At 44.9% G+C, this 21,520-nt stretch overlaps 1 protein-coding gene across 1 annotated transcript in view; it reads right to left on the bottom strand.

Annotated features, from left to right (window-relative positions):
- Positions 1–10,429: 10,429 nt before the first annotated feature.
- Positions 10,430–21,520, bottom strand: part of tox (thymocyte selection-associated high mobility group box) — a 48,274-nt gene continuing 37,183 nt past the window's right edge. The window contains exons 5-10 of the mRNA XM_083928089.1: positions 21,262–21,510; positions 18,995–19,231; positions 16,430–16,510; positions 15,441–15,941; positions 11,014–11,177; positions 10,430–10,922 (exon numbers count right to left, since the gene is read on the bottom strand). Of these exons, the coding sequence (XP_083784215.1) occupies positions 10,886–10,922; positions 11,014–11,177; positions 15,441–15,941; positions 16,430–16,510; positions 18,995–19,231; positions 21,262–21,510 (1,269 nt within the window). The 3' untranslated portion in view covers positions 10,430–10,885. The remainder of the gene's footprint in view (positions 10,923–11,013; positions 11,178–15,440; positions 15,942–16,429; positions 16,511–18,994; positions 19,232–21,261; positions 21,511–21,520) is intronic.

Raw genomic sequence — 21,520 nt, 5'->3', positions numbered from 1 at the left:
CTGGAGAGGAAAATACGCTAACTGCTCATATCACCCGCAGTGTTTCAATAAAAGTAAAGTAAGCCGTAGTGGGTTTCTACCTCACCTTCACATGGACTTGATTTCTATGTCTGACTTTTCTTTTTAAATATGTGCAAACAAGTTTCACATATATACGTATATTTAAAAATAATAATAAGTTTGACATGTTTTGGTGTTTTACAGATGTCTGGTGTAGTTTTATTTTTATAATATAATAATTATAAACAGGTTTCCTCAGGAGGGGGGCTGGAGTCTCCCTTAGAGAGAGGGGGAGAAGTTCAGCATCCGTGAGGAACTCGGAGTAGAGCCGCTGCTCCTTTGCGTTGAAAGGAGCCAGTTGAGGTGGTTCAGGATCATCTGGTAAGGATGAACCCTGGGCGCCTCCCTAGGGAGGTGTTCCAGGCACGTCCAGCTGGGAGGAGGCCTCGGGGAAGACCCAGGACCAGGTGGAGAGATTAGATCTCCACACTGGCCTGGGAACGCCTCAGGATCCCCCAGTTAGAGCTGGTTAATGTGGCCCGGGAAAGGGAAGTTTGGGGTCCCCTGCTAAAGCTGCTGCCCCCGAGACCCGACCCTGGATAAGAGGCTGAAGATGAGATGAGATGAGACAACGTTGGTGTATTTCATTTTCTTCTGTGATCAAAAACACTGGAAGTTGGATTGAAATAAACAAATCAACAGCCTCTATGTACATCTGCAGTTTTGGAAATGTGTCATTTTAACATGAATACAAACACGATATTCTTTTATTCACTTCTATTATGACATCAACTTATTTATTCCCCTCCCCCACCCTGTGTGGCACACGGGTAAGAACGACCCAACTGAAAAATCTATGAAACAATACATTAAGTAAATACAATAGAGAGACTAAACACATGATAGTAATACATAAATGAATGAAACATCAAATCTAAATGTCAAAAATGGCCACAAACAACGTTAGAGCTGCAGCAATAAGTCAATTAATCCTAAATCAATCCTGTTTGGAGTCATTTCCTGTCTGTTAAAGGGAAGGTTTTCGTTGCTCTACGGGGGAATAGTTGGGTCTGTGTAAAGTAAGTCATAGAGTGTGGTCTTTACCTACTCTGTAAAGTGCCCTGAGATCACTTTTGTTATGATTTGGCACTGTAAATAATATTAAACTGAATTGAAATTGAATTGTTTTGGTGACGTGAGTGTAGTTGCAACCCTGATGGACGTTTGTTTACAGTCATTATGTCACAGTCTGGGACATATAACCTCATTTCCCCGTGTTTGATTCCTTAAAACAAACTGAAACAGCAGCGACTTTGAGCCGTGTGCTGGTCGTAGCAGGTTGCAGAGGCTTCGATGTGTCACGGCTGGATTGGGTTTCTGTTTTGGCACCGGGGCGGCTGTTGGCAGTGTGTCGGGTTTCACCGGTCACACTGTGGTTTACATTTACCAAACCTTTACCTGGTGTTACCTCGACCACTGTTACACTGAGACTCCCTTCACTGGTTGAAGGCGCTGTGTGCAGTATTTCAAACATCAAATCATTTTTTGTCACCTGTAGAATTTAATTAACGCGGCTGATTCTCAGGATTTTCAGGCGTTTCAAGTGAAAAACGATCTCCGACCACTCAGCATTTTAGCTCCGTATCTCAGCAGGTAACCGGTGGATTGCTTTCTCCAGGTAGGGAATGAGTCCTTACCCCAAGTGAAGGAGTTCAAGTCCCTCTGGATCTTGTTCACGAGTGAGGGGACGATGGAGCGTGAGTTTGGCCGGAGAATCGGAGCAGCGGGGGCGGAGCTGCAGTCGCTCTACCGCACCGTTGTGATGAAAAGAGAGCTGAGGAAGACAAAGCTCTGGATCTACCGCTCAGTCCTGGTTCCTACCCTCACCTGTGTTCATGAAAGCTGGGTCAGGACCCAAAGAACCAGGTCGTGGTTACAAGCGTGTGAAATGTGTTTCCTCAGGAGGGGGGCTGGAGTCTCCCTTAGAGAGAGGGGGAGAAGTTCAGCATCCGTGAGGAACTCGGAGTAGAGCCGCTGCTCCTTTGCGTTGAAAGGAGCCAGTTGAGGTGGTTCAGGATCATCTGGTAAGGATGAACCCTGGGCGCCTCCCTAGGGAGGTGTTCCAGGCACGTCCAGCTGGGAGGAGGCCTCGGGGAAGACCCAGGACCAGGTGGAGAGATTAGATCTCCACACTGGCCTGGGAACGCCTCAGGATCCCCCAGTTAGAGCTGGTTAATGTGGCCCGGGAAAGGGAAGTTTGGGGTCCCTGCTAAAGCTGCTGCCCCCGTGACCCGACCCCGGATAAGAGGCTGAAGATGAGATGAGAGATGAAATAATCTCCATATTAACATGGATATCACTGTTGGTGTTCACTGGGCATGTGCGTGTCGGTGTAAACAGGAAGTAGATGTTAGACATTTCTTTGTGTTTTAAAATCACAACAAATACGTTAAAAATACTGTTTGGTGCCATCAGCTGTCCAGCGGGTTTCCCCGTCAAATATCATAAACGCAGAGTAGTCAGCTCTCAATGAACTCATCAATGATTTAGTGATTAATCAAGTGTTAAAGGCAGCAGTTTTAACCTGCATTGATAGATTATTTCTCCAGAACAAGCTGCAAATATACAGATTTTCCCGGGAGACTCCCCTTTTTTATTGTTTCTGTGTGAGACACAGACACTTCTCATTAGTACAGCACTATGTAATATATATGATTCAGTTAGCATACAGTTTATTTAAGTAGTGCAAATTTCTTTTTAGTTATTTATTTCATTGTGTTTTTTATCCGTAGTATTTCTTGTTTGAAAATTTCTTTCTTTCCTTCTTTTAGATATTTCAAAAAGTATTTATGTACATTTGTAAATTGCTGTACAGCTGTCGTTCATTGTCCTTTACAAGCCCTTTAGGGGTTTTACATCCCACCTGTCTGTTCTTTCTTATGTTATTATATAGTCCTTCTTCATCTTTACAGACAGGATAAATGCACAAATAAAGAACAACAATAAAAAGAACTGTACTGAGAAAATTAAATACTCTACTCGTGCAAATTTCACACGTCTTGGAAAGTAGAAGTCCTGTTTGTTACAGAACGTTAAAGCAAAGGGGCGTGCATCAAATCTGCTGTGTCGACTTTATCGTCATTGCACCAATTTAAGGGAAATGATCATTGTTAAAACTCAAATGTGAACTTTGTCTAATTTAAATCTGACTTTGTGCACCGGAGTGGGACCTAACTGCAGCTGCCTCCTGTCGCCTGTAGGGGGCAGCGTGCACCTTCAGCCTGTTCTCCAGTGTAGCTGCAGATGAAGTGATTCATGCCTGAGACACGGATCAAATGGGACATAAAATGTAATTAAAGCAGAAAGGTACCGACTCTGTTTGAACATATTATCGACCCGAGAAAAGACAAATTTATTAAAGAAAGACAGAACAGAAGAGAAACAGCCCACTGTGGCATTTGGTGCCATCTCAAATATCAAAATGTCAAATATATATATACAGCTGCTTTACTTTAGTTTACAGTGGAGCGAACAGTCGGGGAATAAGGTTGAAGAGGTGGTTCTGTTTGTTTGGAAATATAACCGAGATGCACTTATCCTTCCTTTATCCTACAGATGAATGAAGAACGCGGCAGTAATGTGTTAAATCGCAGCCTGCACCAACACCATGGACACCAACACCTTGGATTGTTAGCAATAAATGTAACTGTAATGTCCCCTAGGCATGTGTGTGTGTGTGTGTGTGTGTGTGTGTGTGTGTGTGTGTGTGTGTGTGTGTGTGTGTGTGTGAAATGCAAATGTCGAATGCAAAAGAAGAAATGCGTGGTGGGCTCTGACTCGCCCCCACACCCACTGCGGGCTCGTTTCTTCTGAAAAAAATAGAACTAATGGGCTTGTGATGTAAACATAAGTGTCCCCTCAGCTCTGACACAGCCACTGTGCTCTGCGTTATGCACCCGGTGAAGCTGCATTGATGATTAATCCTTATGCCAATCAGACCAATAACCATCAAAGATGAGCATTACTGCGAGAAACGAGCTCCTGTTGTTGGGACCATGAACACAACATCAATGCATCGTAGTGGCTCTTGTTACCAACGGTAAAGAGAGACGACCGTTGCACTCGTGGTTCCTGAAGGTGCTGTTTAAATGTTGGGCCAGTGGTTTTGTTAGGGCGCACTCACACTGTCCATCCGTACCGTGCCCAAGCACGTTTTCACGGCTAAAGTCTGGTTTGTTTGACCAGTGTGAGTGCTTGCCGTCCACGGCCCGTCTGAGAGAGGTGGGCTTTTGTAAAGCACGTTTGCACATGTACGAGCACAAGCGTGCGCACGTGTACGAGCATGAGCGTGCGCACGTTTGCACATGTACGAGCACAAGCGTGCGCACGTGTACGAGCACGAGGCCTACGGCGGCTCTGAGGTCATTTCCTGTGCGCCTGTTGGGACGTAGAAAAAAGAAGGAGGGACCATGCGCGGACATTTCAAACAATGGCGGTGAAAGGTTCACGTTGGTGTGATGCGGAGGTGGAGTGTTTACTGCAGATTTGGTCGATGAAAAGATTCAAAAACAGTCGACAAGACGCACAAAAACTCAGAGGTCTACGGAAAGATCTGGAAACAAAGCCACGCATCGCCATGACGTCATCAATGCGTGTGACGTGTTACGGCGTGATGACGTATAGGCAGCAAGAAGCATTCTCCGAGGCCCAGGTAGTGTGAGTACAAACGGGCCTGGAGGGGGGGACAAGGACCCTAAAGCCCGGGGCACGGGACGGAGGGACGCCCTTAGAGACCATTTGTTACCCCAGGGACAACGGTTGGTTCTGGTCTTAGTGGAGACTGGTGCTGTTCTGGACTCTGATGCACCCATCACTCTGCAGTTAGTGTCCTCACTGAGCAGAGGGGGCTGCTGGGAGCCCCTTCACTCTGCAGTTAGTGTCCTCACTGAGCAGAGGGTGCTGCTGGGAGCCCCTTCACTCTGCAGTTAGTGTCCTCACTGAGCAGAGGGGGCTGCTGGGAGCCCCTTCACTCTGCAGTTAGTGTCCTCACTGAGCAGAGGGGGCTGCTGGGAGCCCCTTCACTCTGCAGTTAGTGTCCTCACTGAGCAGAGGGGGCTGCTGGGAGCCCCTTCACTCTGCAGTTAGTGTCCTCACTGAGCAGAGGGGGCTGCTGGGAGCCCCTTCACTCTGCAGTTAGTGTCCTCACTGAGCAGAGGGTGCTGCTGGGAGCCCCTTCACTCTGCAGTTAGTGTCCTCACTGAGCAGAGGGGGCTGCTGGGAGCCCCTTCCCCGTCCCAAAGCACTGCCAGGCGCCACGTTCTCACCACATTTAGAGACTTTTCACAGCTTCTTAGAACTGGATTTAGAAACAGAGCCTAGAGCAGTTTAGCTCCTTATTCAGAGCATCAGGGAAAAGGGAGAAATCTGTGCTGGGCCTCATTCAGTCCCATGCATGTGGCTCAGAGTCCAGTTCACTAAACAGTCTCTGGGTCCGTCTCTGTCCTCTCACGCAGCAGCACTGTTGTTGTTATGTGACGCCGCGGGGTCAGAGGTCGGAGGTGGGGCCATGACGCCGTCCTTTAACAAAGTCTGAGGTTTCACCGTCCAGACCACAACGCCATGGGGGGCGTTTTCAAATCGTCCCACTCTGGGACCAGGTTTCTAAAGATCCTGGTTTCAGGTTGTGTTATAGGAAAATTCCTTCAACAAAGACTAGACAGACTTTTCTCCGCGGTTTTATTTCTCAGAGCATTTTCTGCATAAAGGACTACACAACGACACAACGACACAAAGACACATCAACAAACACAGGCTGCTAGAGAGACAGACCCAGCGCTAAGGGCAGTTTCTATTTAATACAAAACATGAAAACATAATCAGCGTTTAGATGGCTGACGTATAAGGTAAAGCAGTATCATTAGTCACATTCATATCAGAGGGTTTCTCAGTAGCATACGAACAGGAAACAACCTTCATCATACTTGTATCACAGGATAAGGGATAAAGCAGTGTCGTGTAGTATCTCACAAGATACAGCCTACTTTAAAATCATGCAGATGCAGATACGCAGGTTTCTGAGTGTTTCCAGAGCTAAGACTTGCATCACGAGGAGAGAAAGTGTGTTTTGTCCTGTGTTTTAAAACCACAAAACATGTCAATTGTAATTTCCGTCACATTCTCAATCTATATTACATTACATTTCATTTAGCCGGCGCTTTTATCCAAAGCAACTTCCAATAAGTGCATTAAAAAATGAGGGTACAAACCCAGAACAGCAAGAATTCAGTGTTAGCTTTAAATTAGTCCAAACTACGAGGTGCTACATATAAGTTCCCTTTTTTATTTTTATTTTTTCTATGTAATACCCTAATAACATAAAATGTATTGACTGAAATCAGCATTTATCCCCAAAACAAACGTGTAAAATTAGAAATGAGTGAAGTTATTGGTGCATTTGAAGCCGTAGATGTTAAAACCAGTTACAATAATGATGTAAAAAAAAATAAATCAGTCTTTTCTTGTATGAGACCGAGACAACATCAAGTCCACTGCATGTTAGTGGTTCTGAGGCTGTATTTAGACACAGCTACATGCTAAAGTATGCTAGCAACATGCTAACAACAACAATGCTAGCATGCTGATGTTGCGCAGGAACAACGTTAACCAAGTTTACCAACAGAAACTATGGATTAAAACTCTAATATATAAATATATATATATATTGGCAAAAACGATGAGATTATTTAGGCATTTCAAATGTACTCCTTTAGTTTAACGTTTTTTATTCCTCATTTAATTCCTTTTGCCATGTTTTGTACATTTTAATTTACGTTATAATTATTATTATTATTTATAAATTTATGAATAAATTTTTAGCATTGTGTTTAACTCTGGGACATGTAAGAAAATGTATTTTCATATTAAATCTTTTCAATAAATAAAATAAATAAAAACTCTCGGTCATTTCCGGTTGTGTGTCGTCACGGCAACGGTCCTTCAGGAGACTAACGGCTGTTGATTCCGGTCGGAGAAGTGAACGTGAACACAGATTATGATGGATTTATTCGGCCCATAATCGCTGAGGTGAGTACTTGACCTGTTTTAACACAAGCTACATCTCTCCAGAACTTTCTGACACTAAAATGGCGTTTTTCAGACAAAGACATCCGGAGAAAACTAGCGTTGTTTGGGACCTTGTTCTGGCTCAGTAACAAAATCTCGCGAGATCTTGGGAAACCGCTAAGCTAAGTGCAAAATATTCAAATGCAGCTACAAAAGTCATAAAGCAACAGAGATTTCATTGATTTTATAAGTTTTAATGAAGCAAATTAAAGGTGAATTTATTTAAAAACAAATGCATAAACGTTTTTGAGAATTTACATTTGTGTATAAAGTATTTAAAGAGTTTAAACAAGTTATTTCTGTTGTATTCTACTTTTCTGTCCTCCATTATGAAACATTATTGTAGTTCAGGGGTGACATGTGTGAATTATTAAAGGTTATTATTAAAGGTTATTGCAAGAGGACATTAAATGTTCGCATTAAAAGTCTTTCTACTTCTGTTATCTTTTAAAAAAAGGCACGTTTATTACATTAAAGTGACAAAATCTGGGGATAATTTTGGTTTAGAGGCGTAAAAACCTGCAAAACACGACCAGTATTAAGTCAGTTTGATGTTCAACATGCATTTGATATTCAGAATAAATAACAATTATGCGTTTAAACCATTTTACTGAATTATGTCAAACCACTTGTGCAACGTAAAGACTAATATTCCTCCTGTATCACATTTTTAATGGTTATTTTTATGAGTTATGATTTTTTTTAGCTAAACTTAAATTTTATATTCTTCCTTATCTTTTGACCTGGAGAAGTCAAACCACCTTTGCAACATAAAGACTAATATTCATCACGTATTGCAAGGTTTGCTTTTGAATAATCTATTTTATTGTGATTTGTTTTACAAATCTTAAATCTTTTACGCTTCTTTATCTTTTGACCTGGAGAAGTCAAACCACTTGTGCAACGTAAAGACTAATATTCTTGATTTTTTTATGATTTTTTACCAATTTTAAATCTATTACACTTCCTTATCACTTGGGTGCACATTTAAACGTTTCGTTTTGTCAACAATTTCCATTTTTACCTTTATTCCTATTTTCCATTTTCTGATCTTTTAGTCGCAGTGAACACAGAGGACGTCTGGTCACCCCACGTTACAGTCCAAATTAAATTTACTGATTTTGTTCATATTTTACTGCAATTTGGTCGCAAATATTAACGTACAGAATTAAATCTAGTAGCTGTGGAGATTATCTGACTTTTCATCAGGTCCAAATGTCACTTTTTACAATACTTTGGACTTTTTTTGTATTAGAAAATGACTCAAAATGTTTAACTGACTATAAAAATAGTTGCAAATGAATGAAATATAATAGTCCCTGCTAATGGATGCGGCGCTGCAGCTCTGTGCAGCACACACGCTAACAGTGTCGGGAACCACTGCGATGGGATTTAACAGTGTTTGGACGACATCTGCCCGCGGCTAACAGGAGGTTAAAAACACAGATTGTCTCAGACTTCAAAGACATTTGTTTCCCAATTACAGCTGCGTAAAAAAACCTGCAAAGGCCAGGACACGGACACAGAGCGCCGCGCGACGCTAAAGGTTTTCTCTTTACATCATTATGTGCCGTTAATTAGAGTCTGACTGTCACAAACTGTGGAGACACAAACAAAAAGGAGGAAAAGAGGCGTTTTTTGGGGGGAGTAATGGCTGCACATCAATGCAGCACCGACTTTATTCTCAAACACATTATTAGAATCTAAAAATAAGAAAAATCTTCACGGTTGTTGTTGCCCAGAGTCGTTTCATCTGCCAAATAAAACACATTAATACAAAGAGATACAGAGCGAGAGAGATGCGTCCCTCATCATCATCATCATCATCATCATCATCATCATCATCATCAACACTAAAACAAAACGTGATTGGATTAAAAAAAAAAGCAACATTAAAACACAGCCAACCCAGCAACAGTTATAGTTTTCTTAAATAGCGTCCGTGCGCGGAGAACGTAGAGATGACAGAAGAGGCCGTGCGACCCAATTGAGCGGTCCGCGGTCCTCCTCATTAACACCTCACACACACACACACACACACACACGGTTTGGATCCAAATCAATATTATCCACAGACATATGCCGGGAGGAGGAGCCGTCATCGCACAGAGGAGGCTTTTTGTTTCCACCCCCCCTCCAACAAAAGAATCATTTCATTATTTTTTTTTTTAAGAGACTAAAATACATCGGATTCGTACCCTTCAGATCTGAGCCTCGCCGCGGGAGAAGAACAATGAAAACGTCTTTTTTTTAATATATAATCGTACACATTTATGTATTACAGCCGGCGCCTGGTTAAAAGGCAACAAACTGCCTCAGGGGGGCGCTGTTCCACCTCTTTCGTCTGGAGCTGAGTGAAAGCGCGGTGAATCCGGCGTCATTTTCACTCCGCGGAGGCTTCACTGTCTCTGCGGACTGCGCGCGGGACTTTGGTGCGTACGCCGCATCGAATCCAGGGGGTTTTATATTTGTGTAATTAAAAAAAAGAGAATAAAAACCCGTTGAGTTTGGTTATCGACCTATCTTTTGTGCGCCGACGTCTCCTGACTTTGGCCCGTGGGAGGATACGGCGACTGTGACATCGAACAAGTTGGCTCGAACTATTATGTTACAGCGATTTACACCGACGGTAAACACCATCTTTACAAAATAGGGCTTATTATAAGGGCAGAAAATGAGAAATTAGACAAAATATCCCCTTTTTTCTGAGGGCGGTTGGAGTATTTACACCTGTTATCGTGTTTCACGCCTCCGCAGAAGCTGGAGGAAAGTACTTCCTGTTCTCGACGCTGGCCCGTCGTCCCCGTAGAAGAGGCGGATGTCTCGTTCCCACCGCGGGGCACGGCTCGACTCCGCGTTCATCCGACACTGACGCGAGTGTCGCAGGGCGGACAGCGGCGGCAGACAGTGAAATGTCAGTAAATGTACAGTGTAGGGGGCGGTTTCGCCCGTGAATGAACGCCGCTGCTCCTCAGACGCTCCGTGTCTTTCCTCCCAGTCTGGCTCCAGCCCGCGTTGCTCCGCCCCCAGGTCGCGAAATGTAAATAACAGGGCTGCAAATAACAATTATCTTCATTATCGTTCAATCTGTCGAGCATTTCCTCGATTTATCAACTGGTTGTTTCGTCCATAAAATGTCGTAAAATGAGGATAAGTGTCCTCGAATGTCTCAAAGACGTTCAGTTTACCGTCACAGACGTGCAAAGGAAAACTCTCTGATGCTCATGGAGGAATTGTTGGGTCTCTGTAAATCTTAGAGTTTCGTCTGGACCTATTTGTTAAGTGTCTTTAGATCATTTTTGTCACAATTTGGCGCTGTAAATAAAATTTAACTGAAGAAAAACGTTGGATTTAAGGATTAAAATCAGACATTTTGGACGTTAAAAACACTGATTCTCAAGTTCAGGGACACGTTTGTTCCTTTTCCAGAGAAGATGCTTGAATAAAGTATTTAAATATGAGCTTTTTGATATTTATCCGGGGTGAATTAATCGTTAGGCGCAGCCCTACGAGGCACCGGAGATCATCCACGACTCTCGCCCGTTGAAAACTAAAGAGCGGTCCCAAAAGCGCCGCGAGCGGTGCCGTCACTAATCCGCAGAAATGTCCCGTTCTTCTTTTTTATACGTGGGCTTTTGATTGAAGTGCTGGAGTTTGAGGCGGTCTGTTGAGTCCTCGGGGGGGAGGGGGGGGGGGTGCAGGTAGAGACGGTGTGGCAGTCGAAGGGCTTGGTTGAAGTTTTTGGCGTGGCGTCGTCCTGAGATTAGCTCAGATAGAGCGGTTTGTCTCTCTGCAGACCGCTGCGGGGCGAGAGGAGAGACGCAGCGTGAGGACACAGATGGGAGTAACCCGTGCAAAGGTGTTTACTGGGTATGGTTAGAAATAACCTACCCGTTGCCATGGTAATCAGTGCTCCAGTCCAGAGAGGGGTGGTGGTTGGGCGTGTGTCGACCCAGCTGGTGGTGGTAGTCCACTGATGATGACATCACGCCTCCTCCGTTGAGCATCCCTCCGCCCATTTGCTGGTAGTCGGACTGGAGAGCGTGGTGGTAGCCCTGAGGTTCAACAACGACAACAAGCGTGATTAAAGAAAGAGCGGGAAACAGACGGAGAGAGAGACGCACGTGTGTGTTCACGTTAAATAGGTGACGCACGCGCGAGGCAAAACGTAAATCAGTTCGTGGACCTGAGCTAGAGGACGAGGACGAGCACGCCGCCGCTGCACGCTTGTTTTTAACAGCGGAGAAACGGAGCAGCGAACATCCGCAACACGTTAACGCACGACAGAGTAACGAGAGAGGAAAAGAGGAGAGGAAAAGATGAGATGGTCATGGTAATAAAGATCATTCGAATTTGATAAGAAGAGAGAAAAGATAAAAGACGAGGAGAGGAAAGAAACGGAAAGAGAGGAAAGATAAAAAAAAAGATAAGAAAAGAGAGAAAAGAAAAGATGAGAGGAAACATAAGAAAAGATAAAAGAGGAGATAAAAGAAAAGAGAAGAGGAAAGAAAACATAATAAAAGAGAGAAAAGAGGAGAGGAAAAGATGAAATGGTCACCCTAATAAAGATCATTCAAATTTGATAAGAAGAGAGAAAAGATAAAAGATGAGGAGAGGAAAGAAAAGAGGAGAGGAAAGAAAAGAGGGAGAGAAAAGAGAAAGGAGGAAGAGAGAGAAAGATAAGAAAAGAGAGAGAAAGATGAGAAAAGAGAGAAAGGAGGAGAGAAAGATAAGATAAAGATAAGAAAAGAGAGAAAGGAGGAGAGGAAAGATAAGAAAAGAGAGAATAGATAAAAGAAAAGAGAAGAGGAAAGAAAACATAATAAAAGAGAGAAAAGAGGAGAGGAAAAGAGAAAATGGTCACCCTAATAAAGATCATTCGAATTTGATAAGAGAGAAAAGATAAAAGAGGAGGAGAGGAAAGATAAGAAAAGAGGAAGAGAGGAGAGGAAAGATAAGAAAAGAGGAAGAGAGGAGAGGAAAGATGAGAAAAGAGAGAAAGGAGGAGAGGAAAGATGAGAAAAGAGGAAGAGAGGAGAGGAAAGATGAGAAAAGAGAGAAAGGAGGAGAGGAAAGATGAGAAAAGAGAGAAAGGAGGAGAGGAAAGATGAGAAAAGAGGAGAGGAAAGATGAGAAAAGAGAGAAAGGAGGAGAGGAAAGATGAGAAAAGAGGAAGAGAGGAGAGGAAAGATGAGAAAAGAGAGAAAGGAGGAGAGGAAAGATGAGAAAAGAGAGAAAGGAGGAGAGGAAAGATGAGAAAAGAGAGAAAGGAGGAGAGGAAAGAGGAGAAAAGAGAGAAAAGAGGAGAGGAAAGAGGAGAAAAGAGAGAAAGGAGGAGAGGAAAGAGGAGAGGAAAGATAAGAAAAGAGAGAAAAGAGGAGAGGAAAGATAAGAAAAGAGAGAAAGGAGGAGAGGAAAGATAAAAGAAAAGAGAGAAAGCAGGAGAGGAAAGATAAAAGAAAAGAGAGAAAGGAGGAGAGGAAAGATGAGAAAAGAGAGAAGATAAGAAAAGAGAGGAAAGATGAGAAAAGAGGAGAGAAAAGAGAGAATAGATAAAAGAAAAGAGAGATAAAAGAGCGGTACAGGAAAGTTTGGGTAAATCCTCAGATTGAATGATCCGTAGGAAACACGCAGAGTGAAAACACCTTTACTTCATAACCTTTAACTAAACACAACTTTCACTTTTATTTTTATATAATATATAAAATATAAATATAATTATATATCTTATTGTTTCTCTCTTTTCTCTCCTCTTTTCTTATCTTTCTCTCTTTTATAAATAAATATGATAAATATGTGACTATATTCGTGACATTGTGCGTTGATATTAAGGCTCAAAGTAAAACCCTGCGCAGGTTTTTAGTGTCAGATGCGGTCGCAGCAACGGTGTCACGTTTAAATGCGTCCCCCGTCCTGAAGTGGACGACGTGTGAGCAGCACCAGCACCGATTACACCGTTGTTTCATCTGAGGAGGAAAGAGAGGAGGAGGAGGAGGAGGAGGAGAGGAAGGAGAGCATGTCTCTAACCGTAAGAGCGTGTGTGTGCGTGTGTGTGCGTGTGTGTGTGTGTGTGTGTGTGTGTGTGTGTGTGTGTGTGTGTGTGTGTGTGTGTGTGTGTGTGTGTGTGTGTGTGTGTGTGTGTGTGTGTGTGTGTGTGTGTGTGTGTGTGTGTGTGTGTGTGTGAGAGAGAGAGAGGCTGAAAGGGAAGTTAATCTGAGTGTTGTGAGTGAAAGAGGAGAAAGAGGAGGACAGCAGGTGGTTGGGTTCTCCCCCCTCGCCTCCCCCGTCCTCCTCTACCTCACCTATTCATCCATTGTTGAGCAAATTCTTCTCCTTCACTCCTTCACAAAGACCCCATCTGCCTCTTTTGTCTCTCTCTCTCTCTCTCTCTCTCTCTCTCTCCCTCTCTCTCCCTCCCTTCCCCCATCATTTCTCTCTCAGAAAATAAAAAGTTCCGCGCTCTGTCCGTGTGTCCTCTCAGTTCCTTCCTTCACTTTTTCCTTTGTTTCGCTCAAAAATACGCAAAAAGAAGGAGAGAAAGGGGGATTACGGGCTATAAAATGGGAAGTGAGACGTGCGTTAACGTCTCGTCGCTCTCTTCCTCCTGTTTGATGGAGTGACCATCAGCAGATAAAGTGGCGTTTGTGTGTCTTTCCCTCCCAGGGGGTGAAGATGAGCCGCCGTATCGTGCTACCGTCGTTAGCGCACGTCCGTTTTTACACGCGCACGATAATTATGATGAATGGAGTTTGGACGCACAGCTCGATAAAGGCTGTTCAGTACGACGGGCCGTAAACGAAATGCTGATGCTGTGTGTGTGCGTGTGCGTGTGTGTGTGTGTGTGTGTGTGTGTGTGATGTATTCATCCATCTCCATCCACCTCTCCGCGGATCTGTTTAAGTCGAGGAAATGGAAAAAGCCGACTCGGGGACTTCATTTGCACCTGACATTAAGGCGCCGCGCCTCGTGTCCAGATCGTGTCTCGATGTGATTTAACCTGATTTAACATTTTACACCTGGTGTTTGTTTGTTTCTGTTTACACAAAAAAACACGTGAAGGAGTCTACGGTGTAAGGGCGCACTCCCACTGTCCATCCGTACCGTGCCCAAGCACGTTTCACAGCTAAAGCCTGGTTCCTTTGACCAGTGTGAGTGCAACCGTACCACGTCTAGGAGCGGCCCGTCTGAGAGAGGTGGGCTTTAGTAAAGCACGTTTACACATGTACGAGCACGAGCGTGCGCACGTGTACGAGCACGAGGCCTACGGTGGTTCTGAGGTCATTTCCTGTGCGCCTGTTGGGACGTAGAAAAAAGAAGGAGGGACCATGCGCGGACATTTCAAACAATGGCGGTGAAAGGTTCACGTTGGTGTGATGCGGAGGTGGAGTGTTTACTGCAGATTTGGTCGATGAAAAGATTCAAAAACAGTCGACAAGACGCACAAAAACTCAGAGGTCTACGGAAAGATCTGGAAACAAAGCCACGCATCGCCATGACGTCATCAATGCGTGTGACGTGTTACGGCGTGATGACGTATAGGTGGCAAGAAGCATTCTCCGAGGCCCAGGTAGTGTGAGTACAAACGGGCCTGGAGGGGGGGACAAGGACCCTAAAGCACGGGGCACGGGACGGACGCACAGTGGGAGTGCGCCGTAGAACATTCTACGAGCTAACGGTTGTTTTGATGCTAACATTGATTTAACCGTTTACGGGGGTCTCTGCGCCTGACCTCGTATTGAGCGGGCAGCAGGCATGTGAAGGCCCCTTTAATGTGTTTGTTTTTGTCACTTTAGACGACGTCTTCGTGCGTCAGGACGTCTCGATCGAGGATTTCATCACCGTACGATTCCATTGAAACACGATAAATGATCATATCGGATCATCGCCGCGCCGTAGTTCTTCCCAATTCCAAAGTAAAGCGTTCAAAGTGGGAGTGACGCAATAAGGTAAAAAGTCAGCATGCGTGCAAAAACATGGGTTTTTTTAACATTTATTTCCCCCGTGAGGACAAAAAAGTGTGTTAAACCAATAGTTTGATCGACTCAATAGAAGCTTTTTATATTTTCTTCTTGCTCTGCCTGAAAATAAACTTTAATCGCTGTCTTTTAATTAAAAAAGAAAGAAGAAAAGCTCATAATGCGGGAAAATCCAGTCATTTGATGGTGTTTAAAAGTTTGCGGTAAACACAACTTCTCCATGTCTCAGCAGCAGCATTCAAACGATAAGCTTGATAACATTAAATTAATGTTGTGCAACAAAGCCTAACGCGTTCAAACATGGACGCCGGGTGTATCCCCCAGTGAAGGTGTGCGACTGACCTGTGACATGTTGGGCGAGTGCGTCATTCCCAGCGCGTGTCCGCCGAGCTGCTGGTGTTTGTGGTGCTGGTGGTGGTGCGGACTGTGCAGCCCTCCCAGGTGCGCCTGGCTGTGGAGGGGGGGGCTGACCTGGAGCGGAGGGGTGGACGCCGCCGCCATGCCGCCGAGGGACATGCCTCCGTGGTGGGGGACGCTGGGCCGCGGCACGGTCCCTCTGGAGGACAGGGCCTGGAGCTGGGGGTGCATCTGGGTGTGGGGAGGGGGCAGGTGCGGGCTGAGGCCGGGGCTGGAGGCGTGGGAAGGGTGCGACTGGTGAGGGTAGGGCATGTACATGCTGGGGTGCTGGTGGGTGGGGAGAGCGTGAGGGTGGGACATGGAGCTGGAGGGGTGGTGCTGGCCCGGGTGACCGGGGTACACTGAAGGTTTGGGGGTGAACATTGAGGTAGAGGAGGGGGAGGAGGAAGGGTGAGGCGGCTTCATGTCAGAGGGGTCGTTGTAACTCTGGAGAGAGAAAAGACAGGAAATCAGAACCGTTTACTCCTTAAACCTGAACGATCCGCATCCAACGTTTGGAGGGAACATCCAGAACATGTGTGTGAACGTTAACGGGTTCTCTGGGTCCAGATGTGTGAACGTTAACGGGTTCTCTGGGTCCAGATGAATGTAAACGGGTTCTCTGGGTCCAGATGTGTGAATGTAAACGGGTTCTCTGGGTCCAGATGTGTGGATGTAAACGGGTTCTCTGGGTCCAGATGTGTGAATGTAAACGGGTTCTCTGGGTCCTGATGAATGTAAACGGGTTCTCTGGGTCCAGATGTGTGAATGTAAACGGGTTCTCTGGGTCCAGATGTGTGAATGTAAACGGGTTCTCTGGGTCCAGATGTGTGAATGTAAACGGGTTCTCTGACCCCCAGATGTGTGGAAGTACGCGTGTGTGTGTGTGTGCGTGCCTGTGTGTGTGTGTGTGTGTGCGTGTGTGTGTGTGTTACCTGTGAGACCAGACTGGCTCTGTATGCAGCCAGCTGTTTCAGATATTCCTTCTTGGCCGTCTCCGTCCTCTTCTTGTAAACCTGAAACACAAACACGTGTGACTTTAGTCATTTTGCATCTTTTTGTGGTGGTTTTGCATCTATTTTTAGTCATTTAGCATCTTTTTGTGGTGGTTTTGCATCTATTTTTAGTCATTTTGCATCTTTTTTGTGGTGGTTTTGCATCTATTTTCAGTCATTTTGCATCTTTTTTGTGGTGGTTTTGCATCTATTTTTAGTCATTTTGCATCTTTTTGTGGTGGTTTTGCATCTATTTTTAGTCATTTTGCATCTTTTTATGGTGGTTTTGCATCTTTTTTTGGTGGTTTTGCATCTATTTTCATTCATTTTGCATCTTTACTTTAGTCATTATCTCTTGATGGTCACTTTGTGGGTTTTTCACCCCATTTCAGGCCCCGGTGGACCTGTTTCAGGCCCAGGGGACCTGTTTCAGGCCCAGGGGACCCGTTTCAGGCCCCGGTGGACCCGTTTCAGGCCCAGGGGACCCGTTTCAGGCCCCCGTGGACCCGTTTCAGGCCCCGGTGGGCCCGTTTCAGGCCCGGTGGACCCGTTTCAGGCCCCGGTGGACCCGTTTCAGGCCCCGGTGGACCCGGTTCAGGCCCCGGTGGACCCGTTTCAGGCCCCGGTGGACCCATTTCAGGCCCGGTGGACCCGGTTCAGGCCCCGGTGGACCCGTTTCAGGCCCGGTGGACCCGTTTCAGGCCCGGTGGACCCGTTCGGTGTTCCCCATGTTTATCAGTCAGACGTAGCTGTGGATAAGCAGCGTCGTGCGGTGAGAGCTGTGCACTAAATCATGGTGATACCGTTACAGATACAACCGTCACGGGGCTCACTTCTCCCCCAGCCGACAGTTACCTAATAACACACAACCACAATAACGATTCCCAGGACACCTTCGACAACTCTTCTCTGCTTTCAACTCTTTAAAATTCAGTGTTGGAGCCGCAGTAATGATCGCTGGTCTCCGTGGTTTTCTCAGATGTGATGTTTCCCTGCAGACGTAGCGACTCGCCGTCCCTCTCTCACGCCTTTTAAGCTTTAACCAAACAGCATAAATGTGTTTCCTGTGTTTCATCATCTGCCTTTTACAAGACTAAGGAACAAGACCACGGCTCGTATTGATAATGTGAAACTCCATTGTGGGTATTGTGATGTGACATAAGAAAATGTATTTAGTTCATTTAATAAACAGCGCACACGCAGGAAGAAGACACACAAGCTCAAAGTCTACTTTTAGTCGCTTTTAGTCGTTATTTTACATCTATTTTTAGTTGTTTTATAGGTTTCTGTGATTGTTTTATATCCATTTTTGCACATTTTGCATCTATTTGGGGTGGTTTTGCATCTAGTTTTAGTCATTTTGCATCTTTTTGTGGTGGCTTTGCATCAATTTTTAGTCATTTTGCATCTTTTGTGGTAGTTTTGCATCAATTTTTAGTCAGTTTGCATCTTTTAGTGGTGGTTTTGCATCAATTTTTAGTCATTTTGCATCTTTTTGTGGTGGTTTTGCATCTATTTTTAGTCATTTTGCATCTTTTTGTGGTGGTTTTGCATCTATTTTTAGTCATTTTGCATCTTTTTGTGGTGGTTTTGCATCTATTTTTAGCCATTTTGCATCATTTTGTGGTGGTTTTGCATCTATTTTTAGCCATTTTGCATCTTTTTGTGGTGGTTTTGCATCTATTTTTAGTCATTTTGCATCTTTTTGTGGTGGTTTTGCATCTATTTTTAGTCATTTTGCATCTTTTTGTGGTGGTATTGCATCTATTTTTAGTCATTTTGCATCTTTTTGTGGTGTTTTTGCATCTATTTTTAGTCATTTTGCATCTTTTTGTGGTGGTTTTGCATCTATTTTTAGTCATTTTGCATCCTTTTGTGGTGGTTTTGCATCTATTTTTAGTCTTTTTGCATCTTTTATGGTGGTTTTGCATCTATTTTTAGTCATTTTGCATCTTTTTGTGGTGGTTTTGCATCTATTTTTAATCATTTTGCATCTTTTTTTGGTGGTTTTGCATCAATTTGTACCGGTAGTCATTTTGCATCTATTTGTGGTGTTTTTGCATCTATTTTTAGTCATTTTGCATCTTTTTGTGGTGGTTTTGCATCAATTTGTAGTCATTTTGCATCTATTTTTAGTCATTTTGCATCTATTTTTAGTCATTTTGCATCTATTTTTAGTCATTTTGCATCTTTTTATGGTGGTTTTGCATCTATTTTTAGTCATTTTGCATCTTTTTGTGGTGGTTTTGCATCTATTTTTAGTCATTTTGCATCTTTTTGTGGTGGTTTTGCATCTATTTTTAGTCATTTTGCATCCTTTTGTGGTGGTTTTGCATCAATTTTTAGTTATCAGTTATTTCTAGGTCAAAAATATTGTTCAAAATGTCACTTTGGCCCCTCACAGTCTATGGTTTCCACATATTCACGTATATTTTAAGGCCACAGCAACAGTGATGGCGAGCACAAAGGCACGTGGACGCGCTGGGTGAAGGACGGAGGGCCGACCTGTTTCTGCTCCTCTCCCAGGCCGTCCCACATGGAGGCCACGATCTTGGACACCTCTCCGAAGGTGGCGTTGGGGTTCTGGGCCTTGATGTTGGCCTGGGTGTCCCTGAAGAACAAGGCGTAGGCGGACACGGGCTTCACCGGCTCATTGGGGTCCTTTCGCTTCTTCTTCTTTGGTGTTTTGGGTTTCTTGGCGATGTCCACCGTCGCCGGCCTCTTCTCGGCTCCACTGACCAACTGAGGCGACAACAAGGAGGGGACCGCGGTTATTTCACAACCAGAACAAGAAACAGGGAATTCAGTTGGTCAACTTTAAAACCAATAATAATATATACAAAAAAAACAATAGATAAATCATTTAAATGAATAATGAATGTACATAAACTTATGTACCCCAGTCCGATGGGAACATTATGTTCGTGTGGGACCGGGGGAAAGACTGAACCCAAAGTGTTTAAAGACGTCGGTTACATTCGGAGAAGGCAGTGTCCTGGTTTTGGGATGTTTTTTGCAGCAGGAGTTGGGCCTCCTATTCAGCTCCATGACAGCGTGAATGCAAGTGTGCCGCTCCTAGACGTGGTACGGTTGCACTCACACTGGTCAAAGGAACTAGGCTTTACCCGTGAAACTTGCTCGGGCACGGTACGGATGGACAGTGTGAGCGCGCCCTCAGGAAACATGTATTACTTCCACTGCAACTGTCATTTCAAGACAAAGCCCCTGTCACTCTGCAAATCAAGCATTTAAGAGTCGTTCTCTAGTGTCGATCTGCAGTGGTCTGTGTGCACGTGTGTGTCATGTGTATATAGTTTTAAATAAAGGAAAGAAAAGAGCATGTGAAGTGATCTGCTGACACTTTCACAGGATGTTTTCCCGAGCGCAGCGTGTAATTCAGCGCTAATTACAGATAAAACAGAGCCAGAGCTCAAACGCTGCACTTAATTAGCAGCTAATGAAATCCAATTAAGTGCAAACAGAGCTCCACGATAAAAAAACAGTCGCCAGGTTGCCACGGGCACCCGTTTAGAGAAAGTGGCGAACACTTCGTGGCCTTTGGGCGTCATCAGTAGCAGCTACGTTTGAAACATATGATAAAATATTAAAATGCACTTCATAATAAACCTTTAGTGATGTTTAGATAACGATGTTACAGTCAGAACCAGAGCCAGACGTGTCTGCGCGAGCGTTGATTCACTCGCATGCACACAGGCACACGAGACAACGGTGAAGCACATTAAGATGTGAGCGCGGTGAAAAGATGGACTAACGTCAATATCACAGATAAATGCGTCTATCGCTTCTTCCACGTCTTTAGCCTCTTCCACGTCTATCGCTTCTTCCACGTCTACCACTTCCATGTCTATCGCTTCTTCCACGTCTATCGCTTCTTCCACGTCTACCACTTCCATGTCTATCGCTTCTTCCACGTCTATCACTTCTTCCACGTCTCTTCTTCCGCGTCTATCGCTTCTTCCATGTCTATCGCTTCTTCGGCATCTATCGCTTCTTCTGCATCTATCGCTTCTTCCGCATCTATCGCTTCTTCCGCGTCTATCGCTTCTTCCGCGTCTATCGCTTCTTCCACGTCTCTTCTTCCGCGTCTATCGCTTCTTCCATGTCTATCGCTTCTTCCGCATCTATCGCTTCTTCGGCATCTATCGCTTCTTCTGCATCTATCGCTTCTTCCGCGTCTATCGCTTCTTCCGCGTCTATCGCTTCTTCCACGTCTATCGCTTCTTCCACGTCTACTATTGCTTCTTCCACATCTATCGCTTCTTTCACGTCTACTATCGCTTCCACCGCGTCTATCGCTTCTTCCACGCCTATCGCTTCTTCCGCGTCTATCGCTTCTTCCACGCCTATCGCTTCTTCCATGTCTATTGCTTCTTCCATGTCTATCGCTTCTTCCGCGTCTTTCGCTTCTTCCACGTCTATCTCTTCTTCCACGTCTCTTCTTCCGCATCTATCGCTTCTTCCACGTCTCTTCTTCCGCGTCTATCGCTTCTTCCACAGAACATGAACAGTCAGTTTGGTGCAGAGTGCTCGTTTCAGTGACACATACCAAAACAGTGAGACGCTGATTTCCACTGTGTTTGATAAACAGGGAAAACAGGTCTATAATGACCCTGCACACACACACACACACACACGCACACACACACACACACACACACACGCACGCACGCACGCACACACACTCAGCATGTCAGTGTGACTCAGTGACTCATAGAAACAGGAGATAGTCCGTCAGCGTTGTTGTTTTTTACCCTGAGTCCGTCGTCGTTGTCGTCCTCGTGTGCTGAACTGGCGGGAGACGGCGTGGCGGATTTACTTCCAGGAGGTGAAGGGGAATTGTGGGTAACGGAGTTCCCACCCCCGATCCCCAGCTGGGACTGGTTGATGGTGGACAGCTGACTCTGCTGGCTCATGCCCGATTGGCTCCGGGGTCCGAGCGCGGCTTCGATCGGCTGCTGGCTGCTGGCGAACCGGGAGTCGGAGTTCACCATCTGTTGCATCTGTGACAAA

This window comes from Echiichthys vipera (genome assembly GCF_963691815.1).
Source record: "Echiichthys vipera genome assembly, chromosome: 15".
Classification (NCBI taxonomy): domain Eukaryota; kingdom Metazoa; phylum Chordata; class Actinopteri; order Perciformes; family Trachinidae; genus Echiichthys; species Echiichthys vipera.
The sequence above is the reverse complement of the archived record's forward strand: the minus strand, read 5'-3'. Positions and strand labels throughout refer to the sequence as shown.